The sequence below is a fragment of the Candoia aspera genome, chromosome 12 (assembly GCF_035149785.1).
Source record: "Candoia aspera isolate rCanAsp1 chromosome 12, rCanAsp1.hap2, whole genome shotgun sequence".
NCBI lineage: Eukaryota > Metazoa > Chordata > Lepidosauria > Squamata > Boidae > Candoia > Candoia aspera.
The window spans coordinates 18,778,704-18,803,528 of record NC_086164.1 but is presented as its reverse complement, the minus strand read 5'-3'; the positions used below and the strand labels follow the sequence as shown (position 1 = coordinate 18,803,528).

The 24,825-nt window shown below is 41.5% G+C and overlaps 1 protein-coding gene across 1 annotated transcript in view; it reads right to left on the bottom strand.

Moving 5' to 3' along the window:
- LOC134504543 (vascular endothelial growth factor receptor kdr-like) overlaps positions 1-24,825 on the bottom strand; it is a 160,318-nt gene that overhangs the window by 36,548 nt on the left and 98,945 nt on the right. The window contains exons 12-19 of the mRNA XM_063313806.1: positions 16,255-16,363; positions 15,399-15,692; positions 13,202-13,348; positions 10,434-10,559; positions 9,061-9,167; positions 8,026-8,161; positions 5,755-5,859; positions 2,387-2,500 (exon numbers count right to left, since the gene is read on the bottom strand). Coding sequence (XP_063169876.1) covers positions 2,387-2,500; positions 5,755-5,859; positions 8,026-8,161; positions 9,061-9,167; positions 10,434-10,559; positions 13,202-13,348; positions 15,399-15,692; positions 16,255-16,363 — 1,138 coding nt within the window. The remainder of the gene's footprint in view (positions 1-2,386; positions 2,501-5,754; positions 5,860-8,025; positions 8,162-9,060; positions 9,168-10,433; positions 10,560-13,201; positions 13,349-15,398; positions 15,693-16,254; positions 16,364-24,825) is intronic.

Genomic DNA, 24,825 nt, shown 5'->3' with positions numbered 1-24,825 from the left:
TTCAAACTTGGCAACTCTAAGGAAGTAACTCATATTAGCTATTTCAAGCAATCGGCGTTTCAGAGATAAAAGGAATCTGATCTTACCCGTGAAGCTTTATTTTGTATTTGTGCTTTGTGCTTTCAAATGACGGCCAACGCAGCAAGTTACATGTTGGTAGGAACCCGCCCCCCCAGTAAAGTCTCATTCAACTTGATCTTTATTCCTGAGCATGCTGTGCATGATCTTGGCAAGATACAGCAGCCTTTTTTCAGGATGTTGATTTGATTTCTCAGCCTACAGGACAACCGTGGGGTATTCTGGTCGCCCCTCCATCAGGCACTAACCAGATTAATTTCTCCCCCATGGCAGAGCCCATCCAGCTCAGGTACCTGCTGGCTTTATCTGTTTTGTAAACTGGAACACTCAGAGTTGTCTGCAGGGCATGGTAAAAAGAATCAAGATGGTGACCATGATCTTGCAGTTGAAGCTCCAGAATATACATAAAAACCAGCAGAGTTTCAATCTCATCATTGCAGCCACCAAATATTATTAATATTGACAATAGAAATACTATTGGGGGTGTATTAAAAAAGAAAATTATAGATTAAAGGTTTATAAAGTGAGGCATTTCTTGTTGTTTTTTAAGAATGTTAAGAACTACTGGGAAAAGATATGTATTGTGATCCTAAAGGTTTTTAAACTGAATGGATTACAGAATTTATCCCCTGTATGTTTGTTAATTATTTAGTTTGAAATAACAGCTTGATTTGTATTTTTTTTAATATAATAAGAGTAAGATAGTTTATGTACAGTGGTGGAAGGTAATATTAGGGGAACAATAAGATAAACTTAATAGTTTTGGCAGAGAAGGCGAAACTGACTATAGATATGTGTGATAATATTTAGTTTAAACTTGCTTCTGGTAGAGAGTTGCTTTTGGGTTTTCTTGTTGGTGACTGAAAAAAATGAAGTTATAGTTTTGAATCTTGATTATTAAGTTGACATGGATTATAGAAATAATGCTTCTTAAAATTGGAGTAAGAGATTAATGTATTCCTTATTATATCTTTGCTGTAAAGAGTCGGAAGTCATTTTTTGTATCTCTTTCTATTTGTTTCTGCGCTTTTTAGTCCTTCTCTTTTCTCTTTAGTTTTCTTTCAACCTATTTCTATATTTTCATGTTTTATCTTTATTTTGAAATTAATGAAGTTGCTTAGAAAAAAACAAGTTCTTTAATCTGTGTTTAAGCTATTTAATATGCCCTTATTGAGGCAGCTGGTTTAGAAGCTCTAGAAGATAGACATCAGGGCAGCTACCCCAGTGTGATTCATATGTCCCTGGTCCTAATAATAATGACATCGTGGTAGATGCTAGACTCAGACAAAGTATCCAACAGGCGCTGTCTGCCAAGTACATGAGCACAAATGAAGCAGTAAAGTTGTAAACCACCCAGGGTCCCTCCTTGTGGGGGGAGATGGGCAGTGATAAAAATTTGATAAATAAACCAATAAATCTCTCCTTTGGAAGATGTGAATGGCTGCTTTGCAAGATAGTTTTGTTTCTGTTCCTTTGTGCCTGCATGTGTGTACACAGATAATCCTTCTACTGTAGCCACTAGTGATGCAGAGCAGCTATGCATGTACACATTGCTTCAGAGAGCCAGTGGCAGCCTTTGAAGCATGCTCAAGAACTTTTCCAAGGGCACAGCTGCTTTAGCATGTCAAGTAAGGGTGCTGCAGTCATGTTGTCATGCTTTCTGAAATGCCCCTTTCCATTCCTTTGCACACATATTAGAACTTTTTTTTCCCTATGATGTAAATAACATGGATTTAGATGCAGATGGCTTGCTTGCCTTCTTCTGGCCTCACCAGCCATAACTGATTTGAAAAAAAGATCTTTGCTGTGAGTGCAGTGGCATTCAACCTGTGCATCAAGATCATGGAGGATCAACCAGGACATCCCAGATGCCTTAAAAGATCTTCTACAACATTATGCCCAATCAGTGGTACAATTCTCAGCCTTGCCATTACTTACTCACTCACAATCCCAAATTCTACTCTTGCATAAGACAGGCCTGTCAGGAAAAAAGGTTTAGCTCAGCCTTCTGACTTTGCATAGATAGGCCACCTTGTACTTTCCATACCTTCTGGACTTCAACTTTCATCTGCTGGAGGCATTGTGGGAGTTGCAGTCCAGAACAAATGGATGGCAGCAAATTGCTTCCCTGCCCTGTATTACAAGCAGGAAACCTTTCATGTGCAGCTGGGGGTGGTCACACATCACCTTAATGTGGTTTAATTCACCACCTAGAAGAAGAATCCTCCTTTCGGGACTGATTCATTTTAATATGGAAGTTTTTGTTTTTGTTTAAAGTTACGGACCCAAGGAATCAGCTAATACTCACCTCCAGGCTTGGTACAAGCCCCCAGTAGGTTAACCACATTTAGATGGTGTCCAATATGGATCAGGATCTTCAGTTCTGACATCAGAGCCTTGCATTCATTGGTCATTGCACACTCTGCTTGAGAAAGAGGACACAAGCATCTTTACACAACAGGGTATCATCCACGGGAAGAGTCTAATTCCTGTTTATGTTTGAAAGGGAAGCAAACACCACCATGGGAAAAAACAAAGTGTGTCCTGATCTCTTTTAGGGTTTCTGCATATTAATCTTCTCATCAGATAAGGCACCATTTCCTGCCTTGACCTTCTCAAAGCCTCTTATCTTCAAGGAGAGGTTGAGTTGTTCTTGAAAACCCTTTCTGCTCCCAGTTTCCTGCTAGAATAACAGAGTAGAATGTTGGCCACCGGACAACAATGGAAGTTCTAAGAGTTGTGGCAATTTTTTGTCCTGTTTTTGTCTACGTTCCATTGGGAATAATCTGGAGGGATGGAGCTACCCAAAATGTTTAGACCAAAGGACACACCTGATTTTGGAGGTTGCCCTGGAGAGCAAACATTCATAAGGTGGATTGAGCTAAGGTCAGGAAGGATGGGAGGGGACACCAACTTCATTCATTGCTTGAATTTCATTTATTATTACTACTACAGTCCCGTGATGGTTTACACTACAATTTGGCTTCTCTTCATTTCAATTCAAATAAAATTAAATTTAAACCTCTTTCATTACATTCCATTGATATGATTACTACCCATGTTAGCTAGCTTTCCTTTCTTTCTTTCTTTCTTTCTTTCTTTCTTTCTTTCTTTCTTTCTTTCTTTCTTTCTTTCTTTCTTTCTTTCTATCCCATTCAAGTTTACAATTCAGTGCCACCTTTTAGAAGAACTTTGGATTCCCACCCAAGGCTTTGAAAGCCTAAATGCCTTCAGACCTAAGAGCTGAAATTGGGCATGTCTACTAGCAGGGAATGGCCATAATAGTGGGTGGAACTTAAGCAAGCAGTGGGAGAAGTCCATTTCAAAATGGAAGCAAATATCTCCTCTCTGGATTTCTGGCATTTTTTATTTCTCTGTCTCTCATCCTCTTTCTCTCTTTCTACATCTAGATGCTTTGTCTTGCCTGTCTCCTTCTCTCCATGCAGGAGGCTTGAACAAATGGTTCCTTTTTTTTACTTGTAGAGAAAATTGCTTACTTGGAGACAGCCTTTGAAATTAGACCAAAAGCAGGCTGAACTCAGGCTAAGGATTGCAAATTATACACCTGTTCTTGGATTTAAAATATTGGCATTTAATAATTCCAGCAACGTAGACTATCATCTTGCAGCAGCTCAGCCTCTTACAAGGAGGATTGTTTACTTCAGTGGCTTTCAGGAAAGAACTGTGGACAATGGTTGCCAAGGACCACTGTTCTCCTTGGAAACATTTCTCAAATAATCCATATGGTTGGCAAGTTGTAGGATGATATTTTCCACTGCGTTCTTCTACGCGGGATTATTCCAAAGCATGGAGAACAATGTGTGGAGGGACCTTTGAAAATATTACTAAATAGAGAATAGTGGCTATTCTTGATGGTCTTGGAAGGAAGGCTGGGTGTTCCAAGAAATTGGGTTCTTATGGAAAAGGATGAGGAGGTGACTGACCAAAAGTTGTGCTAAGAGATAGGAGAAGGTTTTGTGTTGCGAAGCAAAAGAGGCACTAAGCTTAACCAGCAATAAGCTTTGGCAGTGAAGAAAGAAACCGGTCTATCCGTCTCGTGGTGAGACAAAAATCCATCGTATATTCTAAAAACTACTATTCCAAGCAATTAATATGCTAAATGATGTATTTATTCATCAAGTATCTGCGAGAACTGGTATGTAAAGGTCATTAGGGGATACCAGATGGCTCAAATCTTCTCACTGAAAGAAAATACATCCCTTTACGTTGAGAAAGTTTGTGCCCTTCATCTGCTTCCTCGGCACAACTCCTTTCTAATTCTTTAAATACCCAGATGTCAAGGTATTTCGATGACTAGAAATTCATACAGCTGAGCTGAGTAGAAAAGATACAAATCTTTGATTGCATCATCTCCCACTCACTGTACGGACTGCTAACACTCTAACCCAGATTCCTTTCTTCCTCGCCACTAATCGGAGGCCAGATGAATTGCAAATTGCGGTGCTCCCTTGTTAATCTCTCTGACAATGAACCCTCTCCAAGTATTGGGAAACAAGAGGTTACTTATTCCAACTTCACCCCAATCTCTCTGTACGTTGATGGAGCATGCCTGAAATGAGGGCATAACGCTGGTTGGTTGAACATCTTTATAACCTCTAACCTCTGACATGCCAGTAACTGAACCTGGATCTTCTGCACACAGAGCCTGCCCACTTCCACTAGGCCAGGCCCACACTCAGGTGGTTTTGGCAGGGAAAGTTCTTGTGTGCCTTCTGGAGGAGCTCTAAGCATAGGTGTGCCTGGTGGCCAACTCAGCAAGGTCCTCCACACTGTCCTATTGGAGGTTGACCTGTGCATCTTTGACAAGGGTCCATGGCAATGCTGTTTTATCATGTCAGAAATTCAAAGCTAGAGGTTGCAGAGTCAGTCACTGTTGGACTCAGGACCAGTTTCAACACAGATACTCTGGAAGTTCAAGAAACTGCCTAAGAGCGCTAAAATCAACCTTGATCCCAAGCCCGGGTGGATGCCATTACCTTGCACCATCTCATCTGCCATCACTTATAATTCACACATTGAGATGGAAAGAAGCAAAATGGAGCAATTTGGGCAATAGAAGGTGATAACTGTACCAGTGGGTGCTCTTGAGATGAGAGCATGTTTAGGATGATTTCTCACCATGGTTGCCATGGTGAGGAGGCTTGGCTATTTCTAGGAAGGTCACAGGGTAGATGTGTCCAATCTCCAAATATCTAACCTGAAAGCAAACCATCTTTTCTATCTCCCTGGAATGATGTCTCCCTGGCCCACCCTCTTTCTGTGTGCACCCATTCAGTTGAAGCATTGACCTTCAGCCACCCAACATCTTTATTTATGAGGAACTCTTGCCTAGTTCCAAAACCATACCTGTAAACTAAAAACCAATGCATCCTACTTTTTTTTCCTACTGAAAGCAACTGAAAAACAATATAGCCCAATCAGGCAGGATTGCTCAAAGACGCAAAGCTAAGCACAAAAGTGCCAAAGGCTTGGCGCCATGTTGCCCACCCCACTCCAGAGGCACTGTAAGGAGGAGAGGGAAGAGTAATTTAAAAAAATTGCCATCCTTATTCTATTTTTAACTGCAGTGTTTCTGATCATATGGAAACCTTCTCCAGGGAGACAAATGGCTTTGCATTTTGGAAGGAGCTTTTGAGGAGTCTGAGAGAGGTGTACCTTTAAGCATTTTAACAGCCACTGTTTTGCAGGTTGAAGATTTATCTATGCCAAAAGCAGATGCTTCCACCACTTTCCCAAAAGCACCATGACCCAGCGTTTTACCTAGAGAAGCAAGAGGAAAGAGTGAGCCAGACAGCATCCACCACGCTAGGCAATGAAAAGAAGCAGGGTTGGGTGCAGTAAGACCAACAGAGAAACCTGCTTTGCAGCACTCAAATTCTACTGCAAGATAAGCTTGTTCTGCAAAAACAGATCTGCAAAACGAAGGAATTTCTGTAATTCCTCTAGTTTTGCACAATTTATTGCTCCCCCCCTCTTTTGCAAGACGGACTCTTGCTTTTGCAGAAATAACCTCTGACATTTTTCTGAAGAAGTATTACTTACAAATATAAATTTCTAACCATAATGGGGAAAAGAAAATCATCATCGTTTTTTCAGAGAAGGAAGAAAGGAAACATGATGACATACTGTAAACATCTCTGTTTATATCATAAGGTCCAGGCATTACTTTCCTTTGTTCCTTTTTCTTATTTTTTTTATTACTCTAATTTTTAATTTTGAGATTGTCTTGATCATTTCCTGCTGTTATATGCATTTTTATTAGTTTGCATAATAAAATATAATATTTAAAAAATTGGAGGTGATTATTAGATTGTAGAGGCCAACGAGACTGTAGGACGTTTTCCCCAAATTTCTTAGCCAAAGAACCCTTTGAACATTTCTTTTTGTGGGTTCATCAGTATAATTTTGTAACCAAACAGAGAAAACTTTTTTTGCCAAAAAAGGAAGGAAGGAAGGAAGGAAGGAAGGAAGGAAGGAAGGAAGGAAGAAGGAAGGAAGGAAGGAAGGAAGGTCTCAGAAGCACAGATTCTGCTCCCAAGAGCATATCCTGTGTTTTCTTTGAATTTGCAAAGAATTGCCGTATTCACATAAAAAGTGCATGTAAGAGAAACATCCACTTCCTTTTTTGCAAAATGTCAGAGTTCCAGTAACATGCAGCAGAAAGTCTGCATCACATGCTTGAACATATGTATAAACTGAACAGAGTTTATAAACATATGAAAATAATACAAGATTAAAACACACAAACACATAGAATTGACAGGTCATACATTTCAGGGAACAGACAGAACAGTTAAGAATCATTTCCAGATTTCAGAAAAGCTTGTAAAATTGTGCATTGCTAAAAAGCTTTGCATGCTTCCATCAACCTTCATTATTCAGTGAAATAATTTTGCTTTAGTCCTCCTCTTCCTCCTCCTCCAAGTAATAGTAGAAAAAGATTGGTAATTGTGTAGATCTATCTTGTTTTCACATCGAGTGGGAATAGGTAGGAAAGATTTGTGGGCAAAACATTAAAACATTAAGGAAGGCTTAAAAAGTGGGAAAGGATTGTAGCAAGCTGACATTTCACTGAGAAAGTAGTGGATTTTCTAACAACAGAGGCTGTTGGGTTGGATAAAATCCCAAGATCGATCGTTGTGGTCCAATTAGTAACCACAAATGATTGAAAAATGATTATCTGCCCGTTGCACTTGTAGAATTGCCACTTTTTCTTCTGCAGAATATTCTGGGATTTGAAGACACTTCATAAAAACTTATGGCCCATATAAAATTCACTCAGGTTGGCAATTTGTCTTCAAGTTTATAAACCCATGAATTGTTCACCAAGATAACAGACTGAATTTGGGGTTGAAACAAGAAACGAATTGGACAGACTAAAATTTCATTAAAAAAAGAAAAGTGGGCGATGGGACCAATCTTTCACAGTACGAAAGAGACATCTTGCCTACCTCTATCCAACCAGCTTTTGCAATGTTTAGCTCTAGCAGAGCAGTATGAAAAACAATTCTCTTCCATTTCCTTCAAAGCAGTGATGAAGTCTAACAAATCTACTGTAGTCTATATTCTGTATGAAGCTCCAGACATCCATTAGACATCATCAGAGACAGATGGCCCAGTCTCTTTCAGATGTTTTCGACTACAAGTCCCATCATCATTCATGCAAAACATCTGGAATTCACTTGGCTGACCACCCCTCCCTTAAACAATGGATCAGAATCTTTATCATCTTACTTATGACATACAAATGGACTATTAGCTGTCAAATCCATCCCAGCTTGATGTTCTCCAGATGTATTCAGCTACAGCTTTGCAAATTGCCAGCCAGCATAGTCATTAGGAATTCTTGGAAGGGTGACTTAGGCAATATTCCCAGAATATTCAAGGCCACCCACCCCCACAGAATCTTGCCTAGGTCCCACATACCCAGCCGCAATCTGTCCCTCGGGAATTCCCATTTGTTGCTATCGTAAGGAAGACGTTCACACTGCTCATCAAGAGGCATCTCCTCAGGATCCATTATGATGGACAAATATCCAGTTTTAATATCTGTGGCATCCGGCTGAAAGAAAAAAGAAACTTCCTAACATGAGAATTGGAAGAAGATGGATGGAGCCTCTGAACACAGAGCGAGGTGAGAAGACAGAAGCTTCATCCATGCAAAGGTCTGAACAAAGGTGACACTTCTTTCTCCTAAGGAACATGAAAACCACCTTCTCCTCTTTTTTATTCACCAGCCTGTATTCTTTCTACATTTGCATGGATGTAAAAATATGGGCTTGCTTAGTCATCTATAGCAAGTTAAATGGATTTCCAGACAACTGGAAATGTTGGTGTTCTGCTCCAGCCTTCGCTTGGTGTTTCACTTTGCCTGCTGGTGACCCAGCCCAGCATTTATTTATTTATTTATCGTATTTTTTTCACTGCCCATCTCAAAAACGACTCCGGGTGGCTTACAAACAATTAAAACAGTGAAAATTAAATATCAATTAAAAGATACATTATAAAAACATAAATATACAAATATAATTGATCATACCATTGAATAATGATTAGGGAAATGATGGGTTAGGTAAATGAGTCCTGGCCATCTAGTAACCAAGTAGTGATCATAAGTGATAGCGATGCAGAATTCACATTTGGAAGACAATTCTTTTCCCACCACCTACCCCTTGTATCCCCATGGTATTAGGGCTGGGCAAATCTTTCTAAAGTGGTGCCTTCAGAAATGTGAGAGATGTACAAACTAACTCTTTTTGAATCATTGAAGCAGCCATGTCTTTTTCCAGAATCATATGGCTGTTTTAGAAGCTGCCTCCGGCTGACTCTGCAGGGCTAAATAGCTGTGGGTTCATGAATACTTTTCTCTGCCTTTCCTGGCACTACAGAAATTGAGTACTGTTCCTTCAGCATCTAAATTGATTCATTTCTAAGCCTAAAACATGATGAAGATCATCTTACTTTTCTGAGTTTCCGTATGAAGAGGGTCAGAAGGAGCCAAAAGAGAGTGGCAGCTAAACCAGTGCAAACCAGGATGATAACTTCTATGTTGGACTTTTCTTCAGAGCCTGAAAAAGACACACATGTGAAGATTTCAGCTCAAGATCCATTGCTCCACCACTCCACCAAGCTTCACTTGCCATAAACCATGGATGTATTTGAAAGCAATAGACCTTGGTTCTTTAACAGCAGTTAAAGGAACTTCTGGAGAGATGGGTCCTATTTTGACCTCTTCACAGAGTGGCCAGATAGAAAAAGGGCGGGTACCTTCCATCTTCCACCTTTAATAATAATTGTGATGACAAGGGAACTTTGGCAACTGGATTTGAAGTTTGACTCCTGCTGGTGACACGAACACATTGTGTTCTTGACAATAATGCAGAAGCCATTTCCAGAATGCTGGAATAGATACCCCAGTCTAGTCCATAGCCTGAGAATTCCCTGATACTCTCGCAGCCAAGTACGAACCAAATCTGAGCCTGCTTAGCTGTGTTCAGGGTCAACCAAGGCTGAATAAATGATGCCACTGCAGCTGACAATCCCTGTTAAAATGCCCTCTTTGACACAACTGCTAAAGACGAAGGAGGGCTGTGTGCTTTTTCTCTTTTTAACTAGCATCTCTGTGCTTGATTCAAGGGAACGACGTAAGAGGCCTGAATTTAGAGTTGGGCACTTTCATTTTTCTCTTTCCTGTCTCACCACTGCTCTGTGCAATTTTTTTTTTTTTAAGTGTGCGGCTATATAAAATACGTGTGACTTTTTCCCTTATGCCAATGTTTCTCATAGGGCTGTGAGTTGGAGGAGAAAGCAAGATACTTCTGAATATATTAAAAAAAAAATTACTTGCAGATGAAGATCCTAAAATTACAGTGGCAACAGCCAGATTTTTAACTATGGCTATAAAAACAAGGTTTTTAGTAACAAATCAATGAGTTGGGGTTTTAAGTGTATTCTGTAATATTTATTAAATATCTTATTTGCTAAACTGTCCTATCTAACGCCAAGTTCAGATTGTATTTCTAACTTGCTTTTGGGCCTTTGGGCCATGAATCGAATTGATTGAAGATGAATCAAGTGTGAAACAAGCAGACAAAATTGTTCCATTGAAATGAACTAATCTGGGCTCTTTCTCTGCTACTTGAACTACTGTAATAGAAATTGCTTGCTTGTGCGTTCCCATCTTTGATATATTTATAATAACATCTCAGATGCCTTCTCTGAGGCCTCTCCCATCTAGTGTTCTCCAGAAGTGTTCAGGCGGCCTGGGAATGATGGGAGTTATAGTCCCAGGGTAACTTGTTGGAGAGAAACCATTTCCCACTGGTATCTCTCACCTTCTATCTTAATAAATGCCCGGGTACTGTCTTGACCCATCTCGTTGATAGCTTGGCATTCATATTGACCCTCATCATCCTTTTTCACTCGTTCAATCACCAAAGTATTGTTTTCCATGGAAATTCCTGGAAGAAGAAAGGGGATGGATGAAAAAGAGGGAGAAAGGAACATTATTTTAAATGCATCAAGCACTAGGGAGTCTTTTTCCCAGGGAAATTGGTGCTGGAATTGCATAGCCCCCTTATGTAGCATCAGGCTAGAAATAGAAAGAAGGAATACATGTGTATGTGTGTGTGCGTGTAAAAAGTCAACATGGTGGCCAAAACCACCACCTTGGTGGCCACAGCCATGAACTTGAGTTTTTTATCCCCTCAGTGGATGCCTCAGAGAGGAAGGTATCCAAGAACAGGTGGAGTTCATCTGAAGCTAATCATCAGCCCATCAGGTCCAATTTTATTTATGCTGAAAGCAGAGTCTTTGCAAGACTTCAGGGAGAGACCCTCTTCTGCATTTTGACATTTTCGAAAGTGGATTTTCTAGCAACCTCATACTCACTGGCACTGATGATGTTACCTGGTTGGGTAATGAAACATCTGCAAGCAAACCACCAAGCTCAGAGAGCACCAAGGATTCTCAGTTCAACCCTGAGCTACAGGTATTTTCTTCTATTGAAATGTCTTTGTTACCATAGATGTTGGTCTGTTAACTCCAACCCATACATTTAACGTAAGTTTTGGGACTGAACTGCAATTTGTGTCTGTGTGTGTGAGGGTTGTGAGGGATCCCTTCACAATGGACACCGTGGATTGTATTGATGAGAAATTCTTTTACATTTGTGTAAGCAAAGATCGGTTCTTTGAACTCCAATAAACTCTGTCTTATCTCTCCATCCATCCATCCATCCATCCATCCCCTTCTGTGATTGTCTTACATCTGCATTATATAGCAACTGAGAGCCGGTTTGATGCAGTGACGAAGGTGCTGGCCTAGAAACCAGGAGATGGTCAGTTCTAGTCCTCCCTTAGGCACAGAAGCTGGCTGGGTGATTTTGGGCCAGTCACTCTCTCTCTTTCTCTCTGCCCAACTCACCTCACAGGGTTGTTGTTGTGGGGAAATAGAAGGTGGGAGCATTACATACTGTATGTCACTGTGAGTTGTACAAAATAAAGGCAGGATTTCAGTCTAATAATAATAACTGTGCCATCCTATACAACTCCAGGCATCCAAACATATCCTCTCCAAAAGGTCTATTAAGAGTCTGTTTTGTACAAAATGTTGTTAAGCTACAGTATATCAGTACCATAAATTGTAAAGCTACGTTGAAACTGAAGTGTAACCATCCCCACTTGTGGTCTTCCTAACCTCAACTTTTTGAGAATTCATTCTAACACTCTGGTGTTATCAGGTTGAGAAAAACTGTTATACATACTGTATATTAACCTGGTTCATACTGTATACAGTAGCTTGCTAAATCATGGTTGGTTTCCCACATCAAGCAAAGCCATAAGCCATGTTTTGCAAATGCATGGGCTGGATTCACACAACATGCCAAGCTGAAGTCAAGCAAACCAATTATGCCTTACAGTAGTGCAATACAGTATGTGAACCCAATCATTATCTGGGAGCATGTCCCATTGAGAGCAACGGACTTTGCTTTCTAAAATTGTGAAATATTCAGCTTGTTCCAATGGGCAGCTCCACAAAGGAAGACTTTCCCTCACTCTGCCATTATATATCACAAATTTGACTGAAAGAAATGTGAAAGAATTTCAAACACATCCTGCAAACCAAGTAGGAAAAAAAAGATACCTCTTTTGCAAGGGGAAAACAGTTCTGGAAAACAAGAGGAGAAATTTTGGCAGAGTATTTATATGGCCTTCCTGAAAATCCATAGCAACAGACAGTGTATTGTCTGCATTGACTGGAATCAATTCTGCAAGAATTTGTTCTAGCAGGAGATGGCAATTGGCACCGGAATTTCCATCGCTAAGGGATGCGGTTGTAAAGCGCAACACATCGCTTAGTGACTGCAATCCCTGCAGTCCCAGTTGCTGTTGTCAACTGAATCCCATGGCCGTTAGGCAACACAACTTCCTGTCAGCTTCCCACAACCAAAGTCAGTGGGGAAACTGGCAGGGAGTTGCAAGTCCCAAGCTGGCAGACAGGTAAGTGGCTGCTGCTGGGTGAGGGAGGGAGCAAGGGGAGCGCCCGGGTGGGTGAAGGTGTGAGGGGGTGCACAAGAGGCACAGCATGGCTCAGGGAGGATGTACACATGTGGCCAGTGCAGCACGAGTACAGAGGGGCTGGGGAGGGTGCGCGGGTGGGGGAGACATACCCCAGTGACTTGCGACCTTCCCTGCCAGCTTCTCCATTGACTTTCTGGGGAGGTCGGCAGGGAAGGTTGCAAATGGTGATCGTGTGATCATGGGGCACTGCAACAGGTCATAACTGTGCGCGGTTGCCAAGCACCCAGATCACGATCACATGACTGTGGAGGTGCTGGGATGGCCAGAACTCCAAGGACCAGTCATAACCACCATTTGTTCAGAGCCGTCATAATTTCGAATGGTTGCTGAACAAATGGTCGTAGGTCGAGGACTACCTGTAGTTCATCCTGGACCTGCTAGGATGGGAACTGAACCTGAGACCTTGGAGATGGAAAGTGTGCATTTTCCTCCTGACCCACGATTCCCCCTTCCCCAGTGGGTCACCTCTGCTCTTATCAGAAAGAAGGCAACGGCAGCCCCAGATGTCTCAGAAGGCTCACCTGAGGCAGGGGCAATGCGGTGCCCATTTTTCAGCCAGGCAATAGCAGGTTCGGGGGTCCCGTTGACTTTGCACTCCAGAACGATGGTCCCGCTCACATTGACCTCCAAGTCGGTGAAGTTCTCCATAATGTAAGGCACCGTCTTAACTGCAAACAAAGAAAAAAATGACATATTTTCCACCAAAGGTTTTGCATTTCTGTGGTTACAGAGACAACCTTTTCCCCAAGCAAAAGTAAATAAGAAAGTTGTAAAGATCAAATCAACACAGCTTGGAAGCCACAGAGATTTAAAAATAAATGTTTCCTAAAACAAAGATTTAATTTTTAATATGAACAAGATCCTCCTCTTCCCCCTTCCCCTTCCAGAAAATGTCCTGCAGGTTACTACTTCTCATGATTCCAAAGCTAAATGCCAACTAAATGTAGCAATACCTGCTAAACAGTTATGCTCAGGCATTTCTTCACATCAAGAAATGATGGGACCCAATTCCACCCCAACCTTTCAGAAGACAGTGCTGAGCCCAAAAGGAGTATGTGGCAAGTTAAAATGGTGGTGGTTGTTATTTTGTAAAATGACTCATCTCAGATTATTTATGACCCATTTAGAATAAAAGCAAGTTTACAAGGCATGTTTTGCCTCTCCCAATAGTATTTGATTTTCTCCTCAAACATCCTTTGTTCCCTGGGCTTTCTGATGTGCTGTTTTGTTCCCTGAATTAGTCCTGGTTCATCTGATTTTTAAAAACTAACTTACTTTGATCACTGCATTCTATCTTCTGGTAGAACAGCAAAAAGTAGAAACTTTCCTTTTTTGTTTCTTTGTTCTCCCCAGGCTGAAGAAATTATATCATTTTTACTGATTTGACTCCATCTCTAGTACTAATTGCATATGACTTCCTACCAGAAATTAATGATGGAGAATTTGGAAAGGCCGTTTGTATGCAACTCTGCTTGATTAGTATGTTTCCACATAATTATCCGAAAACATATAGATGCTGGAGATGGGTTGCATTTCAGGGTCAATTTGCAAAGGCTGCACCTGTGCGTAAATTGGAATATTGCCAAAATTGCCTTGTTTGGAATTTTACAACACAGCAATTCAAAACCGCATGTAAATAAGTCTGTATTTGGGAAAAGTAAGGGAAAAAAGAGCATTCTATTAGAGAAATGTATAGGGCTCACGCTGGCTAGGAATGCCACGAATTGTGGCCCAAAGACCATCTCCCCACCAATCTTAAGGAAGTCAATTTAATAAAACCCAGGATTCCTGATGAAGGTTCCGGAGAGATAAAGAGATACGCTTCTCAACACAGTTCATAACTAAGGTATGGGGACAATGGATGAGGAGTCCCCAAACTTTTTGGCCTGGTGGGCACATTTGGAATCTTGAGAACATGTGGGCATTTTCACACAATGGCTCCCGTGGGAGATGGCCAGGTTGAAGAAACTGATTTACCAAAATGCCCTTCTCTGAACAGTAGGCACATTTCTAAGCTAAGCACCGAACTAAAACATTCTATCCTTTTTATAGTTTAGGAAGCCTATGAAGCCTGTTTATCACCCATACTGGGAGACCACTAGTTTTGCTAGATAGATAGATGATATAGATATGGATATAGATGTGGATAGAATTAAATGCTGATTACTGGGAGCTGTTGCCTTCAGAGCCTGTGGCCTCCCATTAGCACCTCTAAGTATGGGTGTCTGCAAGGAGACCAGAGAGGGAATTGATCCAGCTATGACCAATAGAAGTTACATCAGCTCTGTAATTCAAAGAATGATGTCATGATGCATGTGACATCCCTCTGGCTTCTAACAGATGCTTTTGCATCTAGATATCCACAGAAATGTCAATTTGGCCATTGTACTAGACTAAAATCTTGGTCTGATCAGTTAGAGATCTTCTTAGGTTCTTACATTCTTACAAATTCCCACTCTTAAATCCAGAACTGCATAAGGTAAGGCCACCAAGCTGAGCACAATCTACCAGAACTGTTGTAGACCACCAGAAACTCAACAAAACTGCCTAACCCCCCCCCCCAACTTTTTATGATATGGCAGAAAAAGGAACACTATGTGGCAGATGTTAATGCACAATGGGTCTTCTTACACATTGTTTCTTTCTGCAATATTCCTGAGGAAATGCTCCACCATATTCCTGTAAGAACCTGATGCTGCTGCCAGCCACCCCACTTACATTTAATGCTGAGCAAAGTGCTTTTCTCCAGCTGCTTGGTGTTGTTCTGGTAGCTCGAAGCTCGGCACCTGTAAAGCCCTGCATGAGCCTGGGAGACATTATGGATGTCCACCACCAAGGAGATGGAATAGTTGTCCACCTTTTTCTGGGTGAGAACTTTTGGGACTTCCTGCATGGTGGGGTCATACCAGGTGAGGTGATCATAAAGGTACTTGGAGCACTTGCAGGTCATCTGCACATGGCTGGTCACAATTGCCGTCTTTTGTGAATCTACCTCTAGACTGGACTGCATGTCTGCAAGAAACACAAAATGCAGCTGAGTAGATGGAGGACTTCCTTATTTCTACCAAGTTCCCTTCAGAGGAAGGCCCATCTTGCTTCTACATAACTTTCTAGAAGATGATGAGACTTTCCTTTTAGAAGGCCTTCACCATCAACTCCTGCTTGCTGTTTTTTTTAATTGTTGCGTTCTCATACTTTAATTCCTTTTTCGACAGCAGCTGCTGCTGACTTTCCTTAGCTGCTGACTTCTGATTTACATTTGCCTTTTAGAGAAGGATGTCATGGTTATTTGGTGTGAGCTGCCTAGAACTTCACGTAGGAAATGTATAATCTCCCCTTATGAGGATTAGAAAAAGAGACAACTCTTCATTTTAATGTGACAGAAGGGGAAAAGGGTTGAATACAGGGAAGTAGTCGGATTAACTACATTTGATCAATTTAACCTGAATGAAATTTATGGGTTAAATTAACTTCAGCCACATTTGGGTATCACCCTAAGGGTGGCTGCTGACCTGAAAAAATCTGTGCTTCTGCCAGATAATTTTGGGGCTGTGGATGTTGTGCATATTTTTACCTGTGATATAGAATCTGATGCTCCTCTCCTCTTTTCCCACCTTGTTGGAAGCCACACAGTAATAGATGCCTGAAATGTTGCTTGCTGTTGTGGTCAGAGTGCTTAAGACCTGTCCAAACGAAAACGAGAAAGTGGTTGCTTTCTGCTGAAACACCTCTCGTTACCCACAAACAGCTACAGGGACGTTGCTCAGAGACTTAGAATAAAACAGACTTGGCATGTCAGTTTGTTTACAGACTAGGACTGATCATAAAAAATATATGGAATACTGCAGATTATTCATGAATGAAAAGTATAGGACGGGCCTGAAACAGTTGATGGTATCAAGAAGGCATCAAACGACTTGTATAAACCTTAGCGATTGATAAAAAAACTTGCAACTTCCTTGGAGGTACCTGGAAATTGGTCCTACTGGAAGAGAGCGGTGATCCTAAAGGCAGTTAAATTTTCTAAGAACTGCTAATATAAAATCCATTCACCGTTGGCCAAGGATGCTCCAGTGCTGCTTTTGGATCTTTCAATCCATTGTGAAATCTGCCCAAGCATTACCACTTGGAGATTTTACTCAAGCCAAAAAAAAAAAAAAAGACTTGGAGGGATAAAAGATAGTTTTCCTTGTAGGACAAGTAGATTTCCTTGTAGGACATGTGCAAGAATTTTCACAACTCAAAATCCTGTACTATAATTGGGCTGTAGGCATGGAGAGACGTAATTAGGGAGAAACCAATTATGTCACTAAGATGGCACAACACAGTACCCAGAAGTCAATCAATGTGACCTTATTTTTGAACAGATGTGTGCATGATAAAGTTAGTGTAGAGGCAATGCAGAAGACCATGGTATTTCGAGGCGTTTAAGTGACACATTTTGATTTCTCCTTTATATTAAAAAAAAGTATAGAAGTTTAGAGTTTATTCCGAGCTATGTTTAACCTGCTTATTTTTCACTTTTACTTAGAAGTTGGGGGGTGGGGGGGAGAAAAGAAAACCCCAAGATTGTTAGGGCCAGACTTTGATGAAAACCTCAGGATTGCCTCTTGAGTTTGGAGCTTGGCCACGGACCTAGCTGGGTGCTGGGTGCTGGGTGCAAAATAGGACTGGGGACTCTCTGAGAGCTGATGTCAGGATTGGACATACTGTATATAGACAGGTTTGCAGATGTACAGTATATGGAGGCATGCACACATGCCCACCACAACCCAATCTGATATCAGAAAGATGCATAGCCAATAGGCAGTGGGCACTGGGCAAGTCATTTCCCCAGAAGAAGAAAGCTTGAGTAACAAAATTGCTGCCTAATTATTCCAAGGGATTCTTCTTATTAAAAGAGAAATTCATTGTCTATGAACTTCAGAGCCTTTGCAGATTAAAGATATGCAACCAAAGCTTGATGCCCTTACTGAGCCAACACGGCATCTGCATTTCCCATCACAGTCATAGAACCAGGGAAGACTGTGCATGTAGTGCTGAGTCCTGGGAACCCATACTCTCTTCCCAAACAAAACAAGGATGGAAGGGTGTAAAGAAGTGCATGTCTGCATGGGCAACTTGCACACTTCATCTACCACATATGCAAATCACATGAAGAGTAGAGGTGCTGCAAGACAGCTTTTGCAGACCCACCAACCCATCAAGGTTCCAACAGAAGAGAATATCTGTAGCTCAGGGTTGAGCTGTGGAGTCCTTGGTGCTCTCTGAGCCTTGTTGTTTTCTTGCAGACATTTCATTGCCAGGCTGGGCAACGTCTTCAGTGCAAAAAGCCAGCAATCAACACCAGATATGCAAAGATTAACACTAGGATTAACACCAGATGAACAATCAAACAGTACATTATACCTTAATCAAGGAACTATTAACTCAGTCGATCAACCAAGCAGCGAACAACAGCCCAGTCAAAGAACTCCCAAGGAGAGAACAACACCCCCACCAACACAAGCAGGGCAAGCCACCGTATATAAACAGAGAGCAAGGCCCACTCCCTCTTCGCACTGAAGATGTTGCCTAGTCTGGCAATGAAACGTCTGCAAGAAAACAATTCTCAGAGAGCACCAAGGACTCCACAGTTTTGTCACTTCTGGCCTCTATCTGAGCCTGAATGCGCAGAGGCTTGTTGAATATTTCAAGGGTTCCTCCAGGGTCAAAAGGTTGAGAAAGGCTGGAGTAGCATATGTATGATGTAAACCCTGCAGTGGTGCAGTACTTGGGAATCATTCACACCAAATTGCTTTTGTATATGAGGGTCATAGCACCTCCCTGCACATCTGACAGCAGCTGTGGCTTTTCTGGGGTTGTATAATCCTGGAGAGAGACACAGCTGCTTTGAGGTGTGCTACATTTGCACACCCGCATGCACAGAAGAACTATTTTGAAGATCCAGTTCAAAGAGCTGCAGAGCCCTAGTAAGTACATATATAAAAATTTTGACTCATGTCACAGTGAAAAAATTCCCAGGAGATCAATTACTCCACAGCTCTTAAATCTGTACAGATAAGGGGTTTGAAAGCGTGCAGTCTAAATAAGAAATGTCTTAGCAGTACCTCCGTTTACTCCCAGGGTGACTTTGTGATTAAAAAGGGAATAATTTATTATTGAAACGAGGGAGTAGGACAGTGTTATTTAATTCTGGATCAGATTATTAGTTCCTTGCAACTACTTGCAGATAAATAATGGAAAAGAAGCTACCTGATTATGGATTTATTAAGGCTACAGAAATGTAGTTTGGTCTAGTGGTTAAGGCAACGGGCTAGAAACCAGGAGACTGAGAGTTCTAGTCCCGCCTTAGGCATGAAGCCAGCTGGGTGACCCTGGGCCAGTCCCTCTCTCTCAGCCCAACCCACCTCACAGGGTTGTTGTTGTGGGGAAAACAGGAGGAGGAAGGAGAATTAGGTTTGTTCGCTGCCTTGAGTTATTTATAAAAATAATAAAGGCAGGATTAAAAATATCAAAAAAAATCTTATTTAAAATTTATCTAGACCCTTAGTCTGTTTGTAACTCTCTAAAATCAACGTTTTAATCCCCCTTTTGCTGTTTATTAAAAAAAATTATCCTCTTGCACAGGTAAAGGTGGGCAAAAACACCACTTTAAAACCTTGGGAGCAGAAGTAATACCTGTTTCAGAAGTTAGAGGATTGAGATCCTAGAAAGAATTAGAACCTTATCCAGAAAACGTCATCCACGTTGAAAAAGAACAGGTCCACAGATTTTGTCAAGATGACAAGGGAAAATCTCTAGCCCAAGTGTACAATGATGCATGTGTTGTGGTGTTGTGATCTTGCATTGATCTTATTATAATATCATGCAGCTTTCGGCCCATGTTCAGGATACCATGAACTGGAGTCTCCATAAAACCTTGTCCTGCTTCCACCACATTAGTCTGCAGAAAGGGTCAGGTGCAGGGTCTACAGAATGCCCTACCAGTAGGAACATTGGTGATGCAGGTCCTCTATGGATGGGTGTGTAGAAATGCAAGGTATTTCCGGAAATTTTAAAGCATTAGGGAGAGATTTGCTGTTCTACTCCCTGTTTAATTGGCAAGGGGAAAAAAAAAACTGTCAACAACTGAGGGAAATTTGAAATACAGTATAGGCAATAGCATCCGTCAGCCTTCCATCCTCCCAGGTCGGTGAAATGAGCACCTGGCTTGCTGGGGAAGGTGACGACGGGGGAAGGCAATGGCGAACCACCCCGCTCTATAGTCTGCCAAGAAAACGTCGCAAAAGTGGCATCCCCCCAGACTGTCAGACATGACTTGGTGCCTGCACAGAGGACCTTTCACCATAGGCACTAGCAATTTTTATCACCCTTTACAGACATGGCATCACTGAGTTACTGTCATGTTCATCGTTCCAATGGTTTGCATACATCGTAACGTTTCGCATGTCATGTTTCTGATCCATGTCTATCACCTGCGGGGTGGGGAATTCCAGCCCTGCCGGGCTGTTATCTTTGTGTTACCCTGAAGGAATGTGTGTTTGGGTTATGACATGTATTCAAGGTTACTTTCCCAGGCAGATGTGTGACGCTTGCCAATGCTGGGAGGGGGTGGTGGCGATGCTGGGGTGAGGGGCGGGATCGGGTTAGAGGCGAGGGTTTTTAGTTTGTATTTGGCGCGCTTTTGCTTATTCTCAGCTTTCTTCGTATTTGCATACTATCCTTTCAATAAATCAGTTTTATTCACTAAACTCTGGTGAGACTGACTTCGTTGGGATAAGGCAATCATTACAGTTACTTTATAAAAAGTGTTACACATAACTTGATTTGGTCATAGAACTCTATGTGATGTATAAGATTGGAAAGTATAACCTATTTAGGCAAACATTAGAAATGTCCTGGTGAACATTCCTGGTACGTTTTGCTGTAAATGGTGCCACAAACTCCTGAAACAGAAGCAGTCTGCAAACAGAACTTTGTAGGAGCTTTTACAAATCATTTTGGGCCATAAAGGTTTCTATCAAAACGTAAGAGAAGCAACACTGTTCTTAGCCATTTTGCATATCGTTTTGAAAAGAAAATATTAGGAAATATTTCGCAGTTCATGTTCCTGTTGTTTAAAGCCTGGGGGGGAAAGGAGACCCCCTCCTTTTCAAATTCCCAGTTTCTTTCCCTGCATTTTCATATTTCCAGTCAGAGCCACCCATGAGTTGGACTGAACTGACTGAACACAGACATGTTTGCTTTTCCTTTCCCTCTTGGTCAGGTGGGCATTCTTCCAAATAAAGTCTTATGCTACAGCTACATTTTATTTTTTAAGAAAGTTGATAGGAGCTATGTGGGACCCAGAGGCATTTTTGTAAATGAAGTTATTTCTAGGGCCTTGTGTTTGTGCTGTGGAATGAGCCAGTTTCCCATGGACTATTGGTTTTAATTAAGAAAGTCAAACTAAATTCAAGTAGGCAGATGGCCTGGCCATCAAGGGCAGTTCCCCTTGGAGAGTCACAGTCAATCGCTACAGACAGAATTGTGAGAAAGCCACTGAGATCATGGCTCAGGGAGAGCGTTCAGACCCAACTCTTTTCTGGGAGCCAAAGCTGAGAATCCCCTTGGCTCTTTTGGGTCCCGGTATCAACCTCAAGTACCAGATACCAAACCTGAAAGTGCTTTTGAAGGACAATCTGCATCATAGGGCCTAATTTACAAGGTACTGAACTGCTGTTTAGCATTGCTTTATTCTCAGCTGTTTTAGAGGATCTGCTACCTGCAAAGTGGAGTCCTAGTCAGGGACAAAAATCGGGGAGTTTTAGGAGCAGCAGGAGAGGCCCACCTAAAGATTCGTCCCTCCTTGTCATGGATGAATATGTTGGCCACTGGAGAAACAGCTTTTGCATCTGTTACTCCCAACTATAGAAGTTGCGATCTGCTCCCCAAATCGTACTGCTTTTAATAAAGGACTCAGAGTGTAGCTTGGCCTTTTAAATGTGAGTTAGTTCTTATAGGGGTTTGAACTGTTTTATTGAGATGATGATGAAGGTGATGATGGGCTGCCTATGGTCAGAAAGGTGGGATATAATTTGCACCACCAACAATAATGATGATGACCTCAAGAGCAACATTACAACGTGGCAGGGGTATGCATCTTGTCCTTCCTATGGCTGTGTTCCCACAGCATGTTAAAACTAAGCAGTGGAAGGGTTAGCACGTCATGAGAACTCTAAAGAGGTCAACTGACCCTGTCAGTTGACTCTTAAAGTGGCAGATTTAACATCTCATGGCCAACTAGTTTTTTGATTTTGCAGACCAGATCTGATAAGTCCCAGATGAATGTCTGAAGTGGACCTACAAGGATGGTGTACTTTGGCTACCAGCAACACATTCCTTAGGAGCTGCTTTTTGTTTTGCTTCTGAAATATCTACATTGCATTACAGAGACCAGCTTCTCTGTCTCTGAAATGCAATGAAACCAATCAACATAAATGGTACACTGGGAATTTCTCTCCAGCAAGAGGACGGGGCAGTTCAAGGAACACAAGGCACGTGAGAAAGTGGATCCAGTCTGAGCTAATTCCAACACCATGCCCCACTCAATTAAAGACAGGCTGTCAGAGCCTCTGACATTTTTACTATTTTATCTGGCTAACCAAACACCAATAAAAGTACTTTCTAGGATAGGGTGGGAAACAAATGGGTCTGTTTGCTGAAAGATCTGTTTCTGATGGGAATGAGTACTGCAGATGATAAGCTTATGTTGCCTCTCTCATTGCTGAGTTGTTTATAAAGTTCTGGGATGTCATCAGAAAGATTTCCTTTCTCCAGATATCCACCAACTTGATTATAGCTTTATTGAAAGACTGGCTTCCCTAATGAGCCTTGATAGGAAGAAATTTGGAATTCAGGCCGATGATAATTTGGCTTCATTAATCTTCACTGAGATCAGCAGCGTTCACGTGGTGGTCAAAATTTGCAAGATGGTGGGTGCAGCTTTGCAACTGAAGTTCTTCCTCTTTTGTACTTCCGTGCCAAAGAAGAGGGTCTCAGTTATGATGCTGTGCCCACCATCTTGCAGACCCTGACATGCACACACCATCCCTGCCGATGTTCATGGATACAATGGTCAAAAAACCATTTAAAAGCCAACAGGAGAGGAATAAAACAAAACCTTAAATTCTAAAAGGGTGCAATTGGTTAACTCACTAAATAGGAGCTGAAAAAGAATATAGCAGTATTAAAACCTGAATCATGGCAAAGACATGATGAATGATTCTCACCTGTTGGCATTTGTAATCTAATTTGCATCTTGGCTTTAGCCATGGATGTCTGAATGTGATGTCTGAATTTCACCGCCTTGTTTTTGGCCTGAGTGCATGAAAACTCTTGTGCGTAGGCTGTTTGTAGAAAGATGCTGTTCTGCACATGCAAAACATTTCACAGCATCTCTGTGTCATCATTCAAAAGCATTCACACAGAATAGCAGTACGTACGTGAATACCTGTGCCTGTCTACAAATAATAACACTGGAGTTTCAGAGTAAAGGGAAATCAAAAATAAGAGGATCAAGGCCTGGTCTTCACTGCGTACATTATAATAGGCCTGATTTCATTTTTACTGTGGGTGGGGTATCGCCCCAAAACACAAGCCTAATTTGTTTTGTGGCTGAGAGGATTGCACGCTTGTGAATTTCATAATTGGGTATCCTTTGCAAGTTTGAATTAGCGGCATACTGTAGGTCTTCGGCCCCTAAGCGATTTTGGATGAGATAGAAACAAAAGAAGAATTAAAGATATCCCAGAAAACTATTTCACAACAAATTAAACAAATTAAACTTCCTCTTCCATTTTCAAGGAATTTCTTTGTTTATCCTGAACCAGGTATACAGCTCTATTTTTATGGAAACACAGAATATCGGTGCTGCCTACCATTGGGAAGCAATCTTTTTGGACCAGGGGAAAAAAATAGGAATTTTAACATTGCTTTCCCCCACAGCTTTTCAGGATGCTTCCTACCACCCCAGCGCATTGCCTTGGAGCGGGGCATGTCCAAAGAAAGAACTTGGGGCTGCAGAAAACTTTTCAGTTTGTTTTTTATAAGACAGCTAGTTCTGCCTAGGCGGGGTCTTAGAAATAAAGGAAGTGCTGGGGATTGGCACTTTGCTTTCCAGAGCAAAGCAACATTTTTTCCTTATTTTTCATTTTACAGGTAGTCCTCACTTAACGATCACAATTGGGACCGGAATTTTGGTTGCTAAGTGAAGCAGTCATTAAGCAAATCTGACCCAATTTTACAACCATTTTTGCAGTGGCCGTTAAGTGAATCTCTGTGGCCATTATGTGAACTACATGGTTGTTAAGTGAATCACATGGTTCCCCATTGATTTTGCTTGCCAGAAGCTGGCTGGGAAGGTCGAAAAGGGTGATCACATGACCACAGGGTGCTGCAATGGTCATAAATGCAAACTGGTTGCCAAGCACCCAAATAGTGATCATGTGACCGTGGGGATGCTGTAACGGTCATAAGTGTGAGGACTAGTCATAAGTAGTTTTTTCAGTGCCGTTGTAAGTCTGAACCATCACTAAACAAATGGTTGTTAATTGAGGACTGTATTTTCATCAGGTGCGACTAGGAGACCTCACTTAAAAGTATTTGGAGTAAAATGAATGGATTAAAAATTAAACTTTGGCCACTGGTAATTCAGACCTTATGTGGCATCCCTGTTTCTTTTGCCTTACAATGTGTTTTGGAGAATCTAATGCCATTTCAGGGCAGGGTCATCTGCATGGGGGGGTGTCAAAAATGTCAAGATGATGGTGTGATACTGTGATTGAAGCCCCTCCCTTTTTTATGTGCATCACTGTCAGAGAAGGAAATTTTCACTTTTCAGTTTTAAGTTTAGGTGACAAGATGTATTTTCTTTCTCAGGTTCATAAATGGTGATGTGGCCAACTGAAAATGTACCTTCATAGGCAGACCTGGTTGCTCTTTACAAACCGCAGGTGTTAAGGAAATTTTATGTTCCTATATCTTTTCTCTATTAATTTTCTGACTTCTATATTACTGTGGCTTTAAGAAGAAAATCACCTTCCGATTTTCCCTTGTTTTAGTCGTGGCCATTTTGGGCTTAGAAAAGGGCAGGCTGACCACC